Consider the following 14,537-nt stretch of genomic DNA (forward strand, 5'->3'; position numbering starts at 1 on the left):
TTATGCCACAGAAATGAATGTCTCTACATAGTAAAGACTATATAGTAGCTTAAAATTAACAAACCCCAAAGCCATCACCCAATTTCTGCAATGAAACTATTAAAATCTTTGATGAAGTTCTATAGATGTTATACTATCCCACCCTCTCCTACTCCTTTCCACTGCTACTTGTGTAATCAAACTGCATTTTTAAGAACTCATTTTTCTGATGAGTTCCCAGATTCAGCTTTACTTCTTCAGACTATGAGAAAAACACACTTGAGCATAAACTGTTAGAAGTCATTGATCAGATGATGACAAAATGGTTCTCACCACTTCCCCAAAATAAAGTCAGAATGATACCCTACCCAACACAAAACTTCCTATTCTGTAGTTACTAGCTCAATGGACTATGATTTGCAAAAATCTCTGACGATGATGCTTCCTGTACAGGATCATATCATATAATGAAAACATTTCTTACCAGATCTATTGTTTTCACTGGAAGAAATCTGAAGGTCTGTAAGATGTGGTCCTTTGTCATCTGATTCTGGTTTGTTGATTGGCAGGGGATTAAAAACACTTCCAGCAGATAATGTTGGAGTAGCTAGATTGCTAGTAACTGTGCCAACTGGTAGAACAAGGCCAGTAAAAGGAACATCCTTCATCGTCTCTTGTGCAATTGGTAATGGAGGCTGTACTAAAGCTGTAGAGATATAACAGAAGTGTATCACAGTAATCATATAGTGAAACCTTCAAATTTAGTTTGGTATAAGTCAGGCTGATAAATCAGAAGAAGCAAAATTAATTACCCTCACTGGTACATTTTTTGATAATAAATTTTTTATCCTCAATCAGCAATGTAGTATTTAGGTTTTTTCCCTAGAGATCATGAGCTCCAGACAAACCTAAGCAATCAGTACTCTAACATATCTTTAAATGGTAAATGAATACAGTTAGAATGCTAAACTAAAATAAGTTATTATATATTATTCAGTGACTAAGACCAAATAATTCCAGTAATAGCTACATGTGTTAGAAAGGTCCAAATATTGAACTATGCATATAAATAATCAACAACTTAACTCCATGTTAGGTATAATTTTTCAGTCTACATTATAAGCTCTGTAAGTCTTTTTTCAATGCCTGCTTAAACCAGCTAAACAACAACTTCTGTGTTTCTATTTCCCATAACACAGAATTAACTTGCTTTTGATTAAATAACAAGAAGTATATAAACAAAGTAAACTTTTCATCACACACAAACAATTGTTAGAGCAATCAAACTTACGTGTTGGAACAACTGGTGGAACAACAGGTGGTGGGACAACAGGTGGTGGGACAACAGGTGGAACTGGAGGAGGCATATAACCTATTTGGAAAAAAATGACAAATGATTACATGAAAAGCAAATAAACTTCTGCAGTAAAAGACTGCCTACATTATTTATTCCAAAAAGTTGTGCCACTGTACACTGGCAAACAACATATTAATAGAAGAGGCAACAGTGGTTATTGTTCTCAAAAACAACCCCATCTTCACTACAGATGATCTGCAGGTGCATCTTTAAGTGATATATACCAGTAGTATCCAAAGAAAATCTAGAGTTTCAAACCTTTCAATAGAAAGGAGACTGATTTTAAGTACTTTTAAATTTTAATTTTTCACAAAGGTAGAAAGCTGTGATTCTCATTCTCAACAGAATACATTGGTAAAAATAATACCAAGTTAGATAGAAGTAATTTTAATCTAGTATATAATTGAGGAGTCAAAGGCAACTCACTCAGACAGTAACCAGAAGCTAACAGAAAACTTTGATGTACACAGAGGCGCACTAACTGCCTATGCACATTACACACTGCATTTCATTTTTACTGACTTACCTGGAGGTGGCTGTGAAGGGTTGAAACTTGCCCTCAAGAAGGGTGGAGGAGGAATTGGGCTATAACCAGGAGGAGGGACAGACATTGTGACAGGAAACGCAGGTGGAACCAAGCTAACAGCAGGCACAGCTGGAGCTACTGGAATCTTTTTTCATGGAAAGAAAAACAAGCAGCTTCAATATTTAAGAGTATTCAAGGACATTAAAAGGGATAAACTGATCTAACTGCAATTGACATCAAGCACTAAATGTAACAAAGGCTTTGAATATATTTCAAACACTGAAGAATTAGATTGCATTCTGAAATGGTACACTATGAACAAACAAGAACACTGGAAGAATCCTATTTTATCTTTACTTCATTCTCACACAGCCAAAAATACAGTCTAGCACTATGTCTATTCAAGAATAAAAACATACCTATCGCAGAGGGGTGAATGCAGAAATGCAGAGAGAGAAAAGGAAGAAAAATATAAATAGTGTAGCAATTTGGGGGCACTTTGAAAACAATGATTCTAGTGTCTATAAAAACTTAGGTATTTTAGAACAGTACTGGAAAATTAAGTTTAGTGTGCATAATTATAAGGCTAATAATCCTGATGAAATCCTGAAAATTATGTCTTATTTCTTGAATTTCTTTTTGAGCTATGCATTGTGTTACAGCGCATCATATTTTACAAAGATGTAATTAGAAGCAGTATAAATGCAATATATACATGTATATTTAAACATATACTGATCACAGTGTACATTAGGAGATGGCTGAGACAGGAAGACTGAAGACAGTTTTTGCAAAGAGGAAAAAGCCCAAAATCCAATTCAATTAATCCAATCCAATTCATATAATTTTATGTCAGTTCCACAACTGGAAATGTCTATCTTTTAGAAAGATAAAACACTAACAACATAAGTACAAAACTTACTAAGCAACTGCATGAAACTAAAGATTATGGATGGCAACTGTTCTAAAATATTTCAGAGATGAACACTAATGGATGCAGGACTTCAATCAAAAATATTTTATCACTTAAACTCAGCATTAAAGTTTACCTGTATTGACTAAGAAGTCTGCCCACCAGTTCTGTGGGGCTTTTGCAAACTCAGACAATACCAACCTGCAGCATAGTGACTGGTTGTGTGTAAGCTTCTGTCTGTGTTGTAATAACGGTACTCTTATCAACTGTCGCACTCTGCGTCGTTTGAGTATTTTCTTTAGCAGCTTCTGAGCTTCTGGCTGTCTCCCACTCTTTAAAAATGATGTATTTTATTACAAAAAGATAATTATTGTGTTATTTTTGATTAGATGTCTTCCTTTTTAAACAATAAATTTGAATCTAGTATCTACATAATTTCATTACAAATAGCCCTCAAACTTATTTTGAAAAGAACGAGTGCAATTATTTATTACTGTGTATTTTAAAGAACACAACATCTTTATCTACCTCCAATGTTGCTTAATTTTGCCCGTATACAAACTGATTTTTCAAAACTTGCCACCTTTTTTTACCAATCATTCTGTTAACAATTTGCAATATAGAGTATGCTCCTGTTTTCTAAAAACTCCTGTAGCCAATATATGTATGTTATCACTTGGCAACTGTACAATGAGAAAGAATCCTGATGTTAAACAAACCTTACCACAACCTCAATTTCTTCCATCTGTCATTTCTTCAAGAATTTTGTACTTTAAGTGTAAGATAGCGAATGTATTTCAGTAATGTTACATGTTTTAATTTTTGTCATTTATACTCAATTTTCACTCAAAGCAAGATTGTATTTTGACCTGAAGAATTACTATCACTATTGTGAAAGTCTTAATCTACTATTTATTTCAGTATAATCTGTTTCAAGAAATTACAGTACAAGTAAATCTTTCATAAACCTAACAAACTGTTCAACTGGGTTTCAGATTAAGGGCTGACACTACCTGTTTTCCTGTCTCTCTGACTTTATGGAAAAAATACCATAAGGTTCTGCTAAGCTGTGCCTATCAGGACAAGGTCTAATTTCAACTTAAGTCTTTTACCAGAATATAAGACTTTCCTAATCACAAGCAGATAACAATTTCTACACAAATTAATATTTCACACAGCAGTGCACAAGAAGTTCAAACCTCTTAAAATGTGTTAACCTTTATTAACTGGCCTAAATGAATTATCCTCTGTCACCAGTTCTTCATTGTCATGACAATCAACTAAATCTAAAATTAGTTGATTAATCTAAAAATAAAATCTAGATTTCATTATTACAGTGCCATTTATACTGTAAACAAAGAGCTAGAAAAATCTAAGCAAATGAAAAAAAGACTATGCATTTCCTAAAAAATAATTTTTCGGAGAATTTGCAATTACCAAAATAAACACATTGTCTAACTATCAGAATTGTTAATGTTTGTACCTGTATTTACTGTTTCCTGGTCAATCATGCCACCTTCAGCAAAGCCCTCCAAATCATCCAATTTCACTTTCTCCCATGGAATATAGGAAACTCCCAGATCCACATCCCAGAATTGCTTGTATTCTGTTTTCACACCTTTATTCAAAGCCCAAGCAATCTGAAAATAAAACCCAATCAGACAGTCTGGTTAAATCATATAACCTGGGAACAGAATATTTCAGATTATTTCCTTCAAGTTTCTGTCACTGCACATCAATCCTCAGCATCTACTAATTAAAAGTTTTAACAATGTTTGGATTTTAAATGGACCGGCAAGAAGTTTACTTGGCCTCTACAACAGGTACATGTATGATTAATTACATGAGAAAGCTTAAATTTGTTCTACATCAATTCTAACACATATATGGGGAAATTAAAAATACAGCATTTCAAGGACTTACCCTAAAGTATCAAGCAGGTAGAAGAAACCCCTATAACATTTAACAAAATACTTATCTCTAAGACTATTATAAAATTTTATATTAAGGGACCCAAATGGTCAGGTAGAGGACTTAGGCTGTATGTACATAAACTAAGGTCCACATGTTTCCTAAAGATCAAGTCATTTTTCTACCTTTCATATTGCCTGTTAGAAGCTGCATCTTATACAGAGAAAAAGCAGTTTACACCTCACTGCTTCATTTTTCTTCTCCACATTGTACATTTGAGTGAACAGCTGCTAAAAGACAAACCATCATAGTAGAATTGTACCGTGTTTGAAATGGACAGCATCCTTAAGATTGAAATCACCTTACCTTAATAATTTTAGATCCAATTTTATATGACCCAGAACTAAGTTTCTGAAGAGCACGATATGCATCCTGTCTATGTACCATACAGACATAAGCACATCCTCTTGGGGGAATCATCTACGGAAAAACAGCAGTGGTTTTAAAAAGTAGGAAAATCCGTACTTCAGATTATGTAAGAACACTAATTGTATACTAATACTATAGAGAGAAAGGCTTACACTGTAAACAACTGTTACCTTAATTAGCCATATTAACAAGATTGGACACTGAGAAAACTTAAGAGTGATACTGGCAGGCTACTTCAGTTACAACATTTTCAAGAAGCAGCAGCAAGCTGAAGAATGAGTGTTATAAAAAAATGAAAAATTAGAACAAGGAGCAGACAGGGAGCTACATTATGACAACATCAGAAAAGCAAAGGTTGCTAACTCTTAAGCTCCAGACTCTCTGTGAGCTGAGCAATAATCTCTCACAGAGGAGCAAAACAGTGATTAAAAGTATATTGCATTTTTAAACTGTAGACTCCTCATTCCTGAATGTGATTTTTTTCTAACGTTTTACTGTATTTATGTATGCACAGCATGTTTTATTTATTGTATGACATTGCACATAACCCTTGCAAACTTACGCTAGCTAAATAGTCATGTATGACAATTGCTTACATCCATTACAGTCAAAATCTTGGTGTGCTTTTACACTGTTTAAATACACATAGTAACATAACAAAAATGTAAGATGACAGATTGTAAACATATTTTCTAAGAACTGCATTAAGATATACATTGTTATTCTAGGTACTTAAGCTTTGTGGAATGCGTAGGATGAACTATCTACAATATGGTTTGCATTTGAAATATAACAGGCACTGGGACATGTATAGTTCTTACATTTATTTCCTTAATTGATAGCCCGTGCAAATCAAAATGAGGTTTAAATGTCTGGCTATAGAGCTGGCTTTTTCACTTGTGAAACTTTTTAGAAGATTCTGTAAAGTCACAAAAAAGTATTCCTTATTAACTACATATTTGAATATATTAACATGATAGAAAAACAGTAAAAGTTTCACCTGAAATGAATGAAATAGCACAAGAAGCATTTTAAAACCACTGAAGCAAGAGGAAAACACAGATTTCTCTCATGCAGATGTGCTGTTTTAGGAGAAAAATACTTCCTTTTGAAGCTGAATTATAGGGAACTAAGGTACTACTCCAAACACCTGACTCTAAATTACTTTAAGTAATGAGAATTGTATGTCCAAATCATAAGCACCTTTTTAATTGCCACATTTTAGAATAAACGTTTGTTTACAGTACAATTTCTTTTCTTCTAAATGTTTTATCGAGAAGGATTTGACTTAAGGAATCCTCTGTTTGGAAAGTAACCAAGAACAATGTGGATACACAACCGTAGGTGTCCTTAGGCCAAGGAAAAATGATACCTGCTCCACGACACATCACTAAACCAGAACAACCGTAACTTTTTGGTTAAACCCTGGTTTAAAAACTGCATAAAGTGCTAGAGCTTAGGAAGAGCCTTTTTACCTTGAAGTGTATTGTCTTTAGTGCTTCAAAACAGAGTAGATCAAAACCCGGTGGCAAATATGGCCACAATTTTTAAGTGTGATAGATAAGTCTCCCAAATACAAGTTTAAGCAGCTGTAAAGAATTCAGAGACATAAGCATGCTTAAGTTTCTAGTCTAACATTTCTGAAAAAGCATAGCAACATGCTTACTTACATTAATTGATTCTATTTGTCCAAATTCTTCAAACAAATTTGTTAAATCTTGCTGTGTAGCCTTCTTGTCTACTTGACCTACCCAAAGAGTAGTACTGCAAACTGTCAAGAGACACATTCACATCAGTCAAAATCCTGAATGTTAGCTTATTAAATACTCTATAGCATGAATGTAAAAGGTTTTAAAACTACCCAGGAATCACTGCTAAAAACCCAAGAATGGTAAATCTATTACTTACTATACACATTAACAAAAATAATAAAGGGTTAAACAACACCAAACATATTCACCACAAGCATTTATTCTTCTTGCTTCATTTTCTTTTAAACAAAATCGCTGTTTTCATATAAATAAAACCGTAAAATTCTGTAGATTAGCAGCTAGGGCAAACTGGATTTAAAATTACTTCTGGAAAAAACCAAAACATTTCTCTTCTACTTTCCATTAAAAAATCCATCCCTTTAGGATTCATGTCAATTTTAACAAAGTAAGACCAAGTTCTAATTGGCTAAAAGTGTATTACAGATTACTGGCTAAAAGTGTATTACAGCAACTTAATGCAGCAGTATTATGCACTGCATTTTCATCTGAAAATAGCAACAATACTAATTATTTACCATGGGCAAAAACCTGAAAAGAAATTTATCCGAGGCCAATCAGGCTGAAGACATGCACTATACTTCTGATTCTTGTCAATTCCACCACAAGCCCAGATCCCTGCCTTCCAAATGTCCACCCATCCTCCTCACCAAACACACTCGCTGACATAGTTAAGACTTCCTTCTTGCAGATGTATATGGTTCCAATTCCTCCGTCTTCCAAATATCGCCCAATCTGTATGTGCAGCTTGTATTTCTTGGTCTGCCCTATCCTTTACCAAGGAAACAATCTTTCTTTATCATTATCTTGATACATCACATCTCCTTTCTGTACCAATTCTGATGCACCAAAATGGAAACCAGAGCTGTGAATTCTGCCAACTGACATTTTCAACTGACATTTGTACTCTACAGTGGTGAGAAGGACCAGCTGTAAGATTTCTCATGGACAAAACTTGTTCCTCACACGCTTATAGATATCCCTTTTGTATCTCATGGTGTTAAGCTCTAGGAAACAATTATTCATATCTCAACAAGTAAAAGTGGCTGTCGCTGAACAAATTTCATGAAGTAGAACACTTGTCAGGTGAATTACTTATTTATCTAATCACTTACCTCCCCCCAAAGTTTCCACACTTCACTTAGCCTACTTAATATCTCCTTTAAATTTCACAGGACCTCAAATGCTGCTGCTGTTTGTTAGGTTACTTAACATCTCTCTCAGCTGCCAACTGTTCTGATTATAGCTCCCTGCCTTGCAGACTTCTGGGAGAAATCTACACCATAAAACCAATTTGTCTCTTTTCATATGAAAAACCAGAGGAGGGAAAAAAAGTGCATCTAAACTGTAATATAGTCGCCAGTTTAAAGTCACCTTGCAATGATATAAAATATTAATGTGAAGAGAACAGAACATTCTTTCCTTTACAAAAATGAGTTGTGAGCAGCTTTCTTGTCAGATAAACCATATACTTCTAATACACAAGATAAATGAAAAACTGTATCAGAAACAAAATTAAATTCTCAAAATACATTCCCTTTAAGCAACTGGGTGGAGGAAGTTATTTTTCTCCTTACTACCTTCCGTTTTTTTAGAATGTAAATTCTCTGTGGAAATGAAAGCAGTACACAGCAGCACTCTGCAGAGGCTGAAATACACTTGATTTTTGAATACTTTCTGAAGATATCACCATTATAGTCTGTCTTACACTCGTAAGTTCCACCTGCTTTGGTGCTACATTCCTCTGAAAATCTATTTTAAAAACAATGTAAATGTTTTAAAACCCAGGCTTCTAAGATTGCCATCAAAGTGTTCGAAGTGTGCACCATACACTTTAACATTTTAACAATTTTCAGACCAACTGCTGGACATGTTCAAATGCCAAGTAAAAGACAGCACTAAAGAGAAAAGATTGTAACTTAGAGACAGCCCTTGCTCCTCTCTGTTAAGAGGCATAATCAGTGGTGCAAGAGGGACTAAAAACATCAGTAGAAGAGTATGATACTTGTCCTTGACTAAGATGACATGATGTACCTAAGCTGCAAGAAACATCAGAAATTAAACTTATAAATATATAAGTAGTCAAGATAAATCTTGTTCTGTTAATGAAAACAAAGCCTTTTTTTCATTTAACCCTGCATTATTAAAGTACTACACAGGTACTACATACCACTTAGTGTTTTTGACCGTATAGGAGGCAATCCCTTTTTCTGACGTTCTTTTTCCCTTTCCCTAGCCCTTCTTTCACTGGAGTATGACCGAGATGACTTTCTCTTCCTTTCTCTTGATCTCGAGCGTGACCGTTTTCTGTGTTTCCGCTTACGAGAACCAGACCGTGATCTAGACCTTCGTTTTCTTGGTGACCTACAAAATACTTAATTTTAGTATGCTGAGCTAAAAAAAAACCCAACTCTGATTTAGTTGTCTTTTAACTAAAACTTTAGGCACTACACAGATATTTCCATTATATTCAGTAAAACTACTTCAGGAAATAAACTTAATGCCATTTGGGTGAGGAACAGAATATACACCCTAAAACAAAACACATTCAAAATGTTCTGTATCTACAGTACCTAATTCACTGGCACAGAAAGCCTGTCCAGCTGGCTAGTGTTAGCTATTTCTGTAACCTGAATAGATCTTAAAAAATTTCAATTAAATCACCCACACGGCAAATGAACTGTCATACCAAAAGTCTGCATCTAACACACAAGTATTTAATGAACACATCTTTTCATTGCCAAAAACTCCTTATTATAATTTTGGAAAATACTGAATTAAGACTGACAATCACAAATTGCAACTTTTTTTCAGAAAAACTCCCTTTACTTAATGCAAGGTAATTACAAAACCTTGAACGAGATCTTGAACGAGTTCTTGATCTTGAATGAACAGCTGATTTCTTTTCTTCTTGTTCAAAAATCTCTTCTTCAGCAATATCCTGACCTTCATCTATATCCATATCCTGAGATCAGACATAAAAGATGTTCAATAACACTTAATAAATTTACTCACAATACATATGACTTGGAATCATGTTAGTTTGTGTTTTCTTTTCAGTTTCTATAATAAAATTTTAAATAGTTTTACCTGTTGTTGAATATCCATGGAATCATCTACATTTGCTTCCACTTCTAAAAACTGCTGTTGACTACTCCCTTGTGATGGGGACGCAGAGTGCTCTGAACCAAAATTTCCTTCTTGATTCTCCTCAGGACTTGCCTAAATAACAGTTAATAATATACCGTAAAGCCCATTGCAATTACAAATGTAATGCTATATGAAAAAAATATTCCCATTTCTCTTTAATATGAAAGCTGAACTGGATATCAATCCATTTCATTCTTTTTCTATGGTATCATCCTTAAACACAAAAGTTTGAAATAATTAATATTTCTGATAACAAAAGATCAGCACCTATTTGCTAAATAACAAAACTACAGTACACACAGAGTACACAATTTACTGCTTCAAAACAGAAATTCACAGGACAAACGTAGCCATATGTACAGTGACCCTGAAAGACACCCACTTGTCCCCATGCATATGCATTAATAAATGTTGATACTAACATAATAAAAATATTTGTAATACTAATTGAACTAGTTAAAAAATTTACACTAGGCCTGAACTTTTTTACAGTGAACAATTTCAGACAAGCAATTACTGAAAGATAAGAGAGGAAGCTGTGCTATTTGTGTCAACATGGCAATTTCAAGACATCTAACAAAATAAGCAGTTCTGCAAAAACACCAAAATTAATGAATGTGGAATACTGAAGGTGTTGGTGATTTGCTAGAGAAAAAGCTATAATGGCCTGTGAATTACCTGAAAGTACAGGTTTGGAAAAAATATCTCTAAGGTACAAATAATTCAAGAACTAGAACAAATGATATCAAAATATTCAGAAATCTTATAAGAAAAATTTTGAAAAGCAAATTAAAATCTATAATCCATTACTGCGGGTAAACATTTCAATGATCCTCACTATATTTTAGCTTTTAATTAAACAAATCCTACATGTTCTATCTGCCCAGAGAATGACAGGAAGTTAGCAGAATGACTAGTATTAATAATTTTAACTTTATATTTTTTAAACATCTTATAACAAGTTTGTAAAAAAATATTCTACTATAATTCAGTTAATTTGCCTTCTGACAGAATGTTTCGTCTCATTTTCCTTATATTTAATTATTATTCAACCATCTGTTTCTTAGTATCAATGCCTACAATTCTTGTTGCTCCTTCTGTTTTTATCTTCCATCCTCTCCTCCCTTTTCCTCTGCTCCTCATCAGATACCTAATAATTTTGCTTTGTGCTTTATCTTTCCTTCTCTTTCCCTTTGATCTTTCTCAATGAAACTTACACATGGAAATAAAGAAAATATTACCCATAACATACTGTAGTCACTACAAAGTAGTTCCAGCAGCAGTTTGTATCTTTTAGCTGTTATCAAAGTGAAAAAAAAATCCTTTCCTCCATACTGACTAGACAAGGAGACTGGATCTGAAGGGAAAATTCATCAGGCCTTGTAATAGAAAATTAAATAGTAAGGGGAGAGTCAAGTAAACATTCTACCTATAAATATATTGTAAACTTTGATTTTGCTGATTTTACAAGGTAGGCATTCAATACTTTTATTTTCAAACTAGACAGATACTTTTTGATATGATACATCAAAAGCTCCTTGAACAGATCATTCCTCACTTTATTCCTTTACAACGTTTTTAGTGTTTAGAGACAGAAATGGCTAGATATCCACCAAGACTCAAAACTATTTAGTCTGTAGCTATGCTGTATATTCTTTTCCATTTACTATACTTAAATGAAAAATGAAAATAAATCAGTAAAATAAAGCAGTAAAGAAATAGTATCTAGTAAAAACTGAATTAATAAAGTCAGAAATTCAAAGCTTAAATGGGATTCTTGATTGAACGCTCAGCCACTTGGCTCAGGCAGAGGAATATATTGTTCAGGGAGGTGGTGAGGTCACCATCCCTGGTGGAGTTTAAGAGGTATCTGGATCTGGGCTGGGTGATGTGGTTTAGTGGTTCAGTGGCATTGCTGGTTGACAGCTGGACTTGATGATCTTAAGGTCCCTTCCTACCCTGACTACTTAACAGCTCTATGACTTGGCCTTTGCAGAGCTTGAACTAGTCTCCAACAGATGTTTGTTAAGTTTGTGATCCCTTTTCTTTCAATCTGAGATTTCTATTTTCCTGTGAAACTAGATCCAAATACTCCACACAAAGTCTGCTTCATACCTGGCCAGGATCAAGACAAAATACTTTTGTTTGTTTTGGTTTGCTTTTTTTTTAAATGGGATCAGGAGGGAAAAAGAACATTTAAGTATGGAGGACTAATCTCAGTAGAAATAAGCCAAGTTACTTCAGCGTAGAAAGGACACAACTCATATAGTTAAGAGGAACCTTGGGTTATCTCAAGCACTAGTTCTTAATGAATAATTTCTCAGGAAATACGTGACTATACTTTAGCTCAGATTCTTCAACAGAATTATTTCATCAATTATTAGTCAAGACATAAAACCTGGGAAAATTAAAGCTACCCACAGTCTCTATTCTGTCCTTCCCTCAGAGACAGGACCATAATCACTTTATTGCTCAACTTACTCCTTCTGCAAGCATGGGAAAGCTTTTTTCTCCCCATGTAAAGAGCTGAACAGCCAAAGCACAGTCATGTCTAACTCACCTAATGAGTACTCTTTCCTAAGAGAAACAAATTGTACTCCCCACACATTTGGCTGTAGGTTTTTTTCTATTTTAAGCACTTTGTTCCACTTACCCCACTTACTTGGCAAGTTTCTGTTACATGGTCAGCTAGCGATAAAGACTTTACTTACATGAAAACTGTCAGTAACAACACAATTTTTTTGTCCTGGAATATGCTTTTTTTTAATCAGAGGAGAACATAAATTACAACAATAGCCACAAGGTGGAGTTCTTACCTTTTGAGGCTGCTGCTGCTCCAGAAGCTGTTGTCTGAGATGTTCTAAATTTTGCTGCTGTAGCTGTTCAGCTAGTTGGTGAAAAAGTGAGTTGTTCACAGATTCTGGTACTAATGGCCTAAAATGAAATAACTTAAATTAGAAAAAAAAAAAAAAAGCCTACAGTTTTTCTGTTTGTTTAAACAGTTAGCAAATAGGTCTTCACAACTGGGTTTCCAGTTTAAATAAAATGTAAAATAATGAGGACAATGGAGTTAGTTCCACCTCCTAATATCATCATTATTCCATCAACTGTATAAATATAACTATACAAAACAAATAACATGTTAACTTTTTCCTAAAGTCAAAAAAAAATTCTGGAACACAGACTTATAGTAAAAAGTGTATGTTAATTCAGACAACTGTCTTTTCTCTTCCTACTGTTTTAGTGTACTTATGCTCTGAAATAAGTATCTTCCTTACTTAATCCTAATTTTCAACTAGCATCAGACAAATTTTAGCATTTTCCATAAGAAACTCAGCTTGGTCTTACAATTGGGAAGAGGGAGTTTCCTTTTTAGGCTCTTCATTTTGTTCAGATTCTTCCCCAAAGTCAAACCTGTCCATCAGCTTCTAGGAGAAAACAAAATAAGCATTACTGAGCACTTCTTATATGTCCCTTTACCTATATCTCCTTTTCATTAGGAAGATGCTCTCATTTTTCAACTTAAAAAAAAAAAAAGTTTGGCAAATAACCTGAATAGAAAATTAGATGTCATACTGCTATTGTTACCAAACTCTTGACTGCATCAAATTTTGGCCCAGTTTTCCTGAGCTGTGCTGCAACAAGTACAACCACATGCTCTTTTCCACAGTAACTAGAGCTACTTTGGAGTAAAGCTTAAACAAAGATTCATTTTTTGTAATGGTACCTTTAATTAGAAGAAATTACTACGAAGAGGCCAACTATTCAATCCTTTGGTAATCATCAAACTGCTCTGCTCATATCAAGAGAAGACCTACAGCTTGATTACTTCACAAAGAATTACTGTATTTTCACAAACACGTGTCATTTAGACAACCTGAATTCCTTCAAATATACTGCTCCTTGAAAAGAACTTCTCAATAGTCTGCAAAAAAAAATCAAAGCAAGCAATTATGATGTAAGAGGACTAATCCTTCTAATGGACAAAAAGAAAGGTATCTGACAAGGAAAAAAACTTGGATAAACTTCCTGTGTTATCTGTGAAGATGTCTACACTGGAGATCTGCTTAAGCAAAAAAGTTTGTCTATTAATTTTAAAAGGTTCAGAAGTATTTTAACAGTACCTTACTTTCCTGAAGAGAAAAACTAAGGAACAAGCATAAAGAAATACAGCAGATGTTATTTATCAGTGAGATTGCCTTTTTTCACTGTTTAATGAAAGAACCATGCTATTAAAGCCATGTCCATGCATCTTTACATACCTTGGGAGTTTTCCAAAAAGTAGAGCTAATGCTGTACTACCAACCACCATAACTTCCTCTCAAACATTAATGTCAGAAGAAAAAAACCAAGAAGAAGAGAATGTATGGCAGTAATTTTGAAATACTAAGGCAAAAACATCTTCAGCAAAAAGCCACGATGATTCAGTATCCTATTTTCTTTCTCAGGATGCTTTATTCACTCTCAATTACTGAAGTCCAGTAAGAAGAACAAAGCGTAACC

At 34.1% G+C, this 14,537-nt stretch overlaps 1 protein-coding gene across 3 annotated transcripts in view; it reads right to left on the reverse strand.

Annotated features, from left to right (window-relative positions):
- SCAF8 (SR-related CTD associated factor 8) overlaps positions 1-14,537 on the reverse strand; it is an 88,128-nt gene that overhangs the window by 38,268 nt on the left and 35,323 nt on the right. For all 3 annotated transcript variants that reach the window (XM_059841935.1, XM_059841934.1, XM_059841937.1), the window contains 12 exons: positions 13,383-13,462; positions 12,851-12,968; positions 9,975-10,106; positions 9,737-9,849; positions 9,055-9,248; positions 6,786-6,886; positions 5,053-5,166; positions 4,259-4,415; positions 2,977-3,107; positions 1,863-2,007; positions 1,271-1,351; positions 464-685 (listed from right to left, as the gene is read on the reverse strand). In XM_059841935.1, the coding sequence (XP_059697918.1) occupies positions 464-685; positions 1,271-1,351; positions 1,863-2,007; positions 2,977-3,107; positions 4,259-4,415; positions 5,053-5,166; positions 6,786-6,886; positions 9,055-9,248; positions 9,737-9,849; positions 9,975-10,106; positions 12,851-12,968; positions 13,383-13,462 (1,588 nt within the window). The remainder of the gene's footprint in view (positions 1-463; positions 686-1,270; positions 1,352-1,862; positions 2,008-2,976; positions 3,108-4,258; positions 4,416-5,052; positions 5,167-6,785; positions 6,887-9,054; positions 9,249-9,736; positions 9,850-9,974; positions 10,107-12,850; positions 12,969-13,382; positions 13,463-14,537) is intronic.

This window comes from Haemorhous mexicanus, chromosome 3, assembly GCF_027477595.1.
Source record: "Haemorhous mexicanus isolate bHaeMex1 chromosome 3, bHaeMex1.pri, whole genome shotgun sequence".
Lineage (NCBI taxonomy): Eukaryota > Metazoa > Chordata > Aves > Passeriformes > Fringillidae > Haemorhous > Haemorhous mexicanus.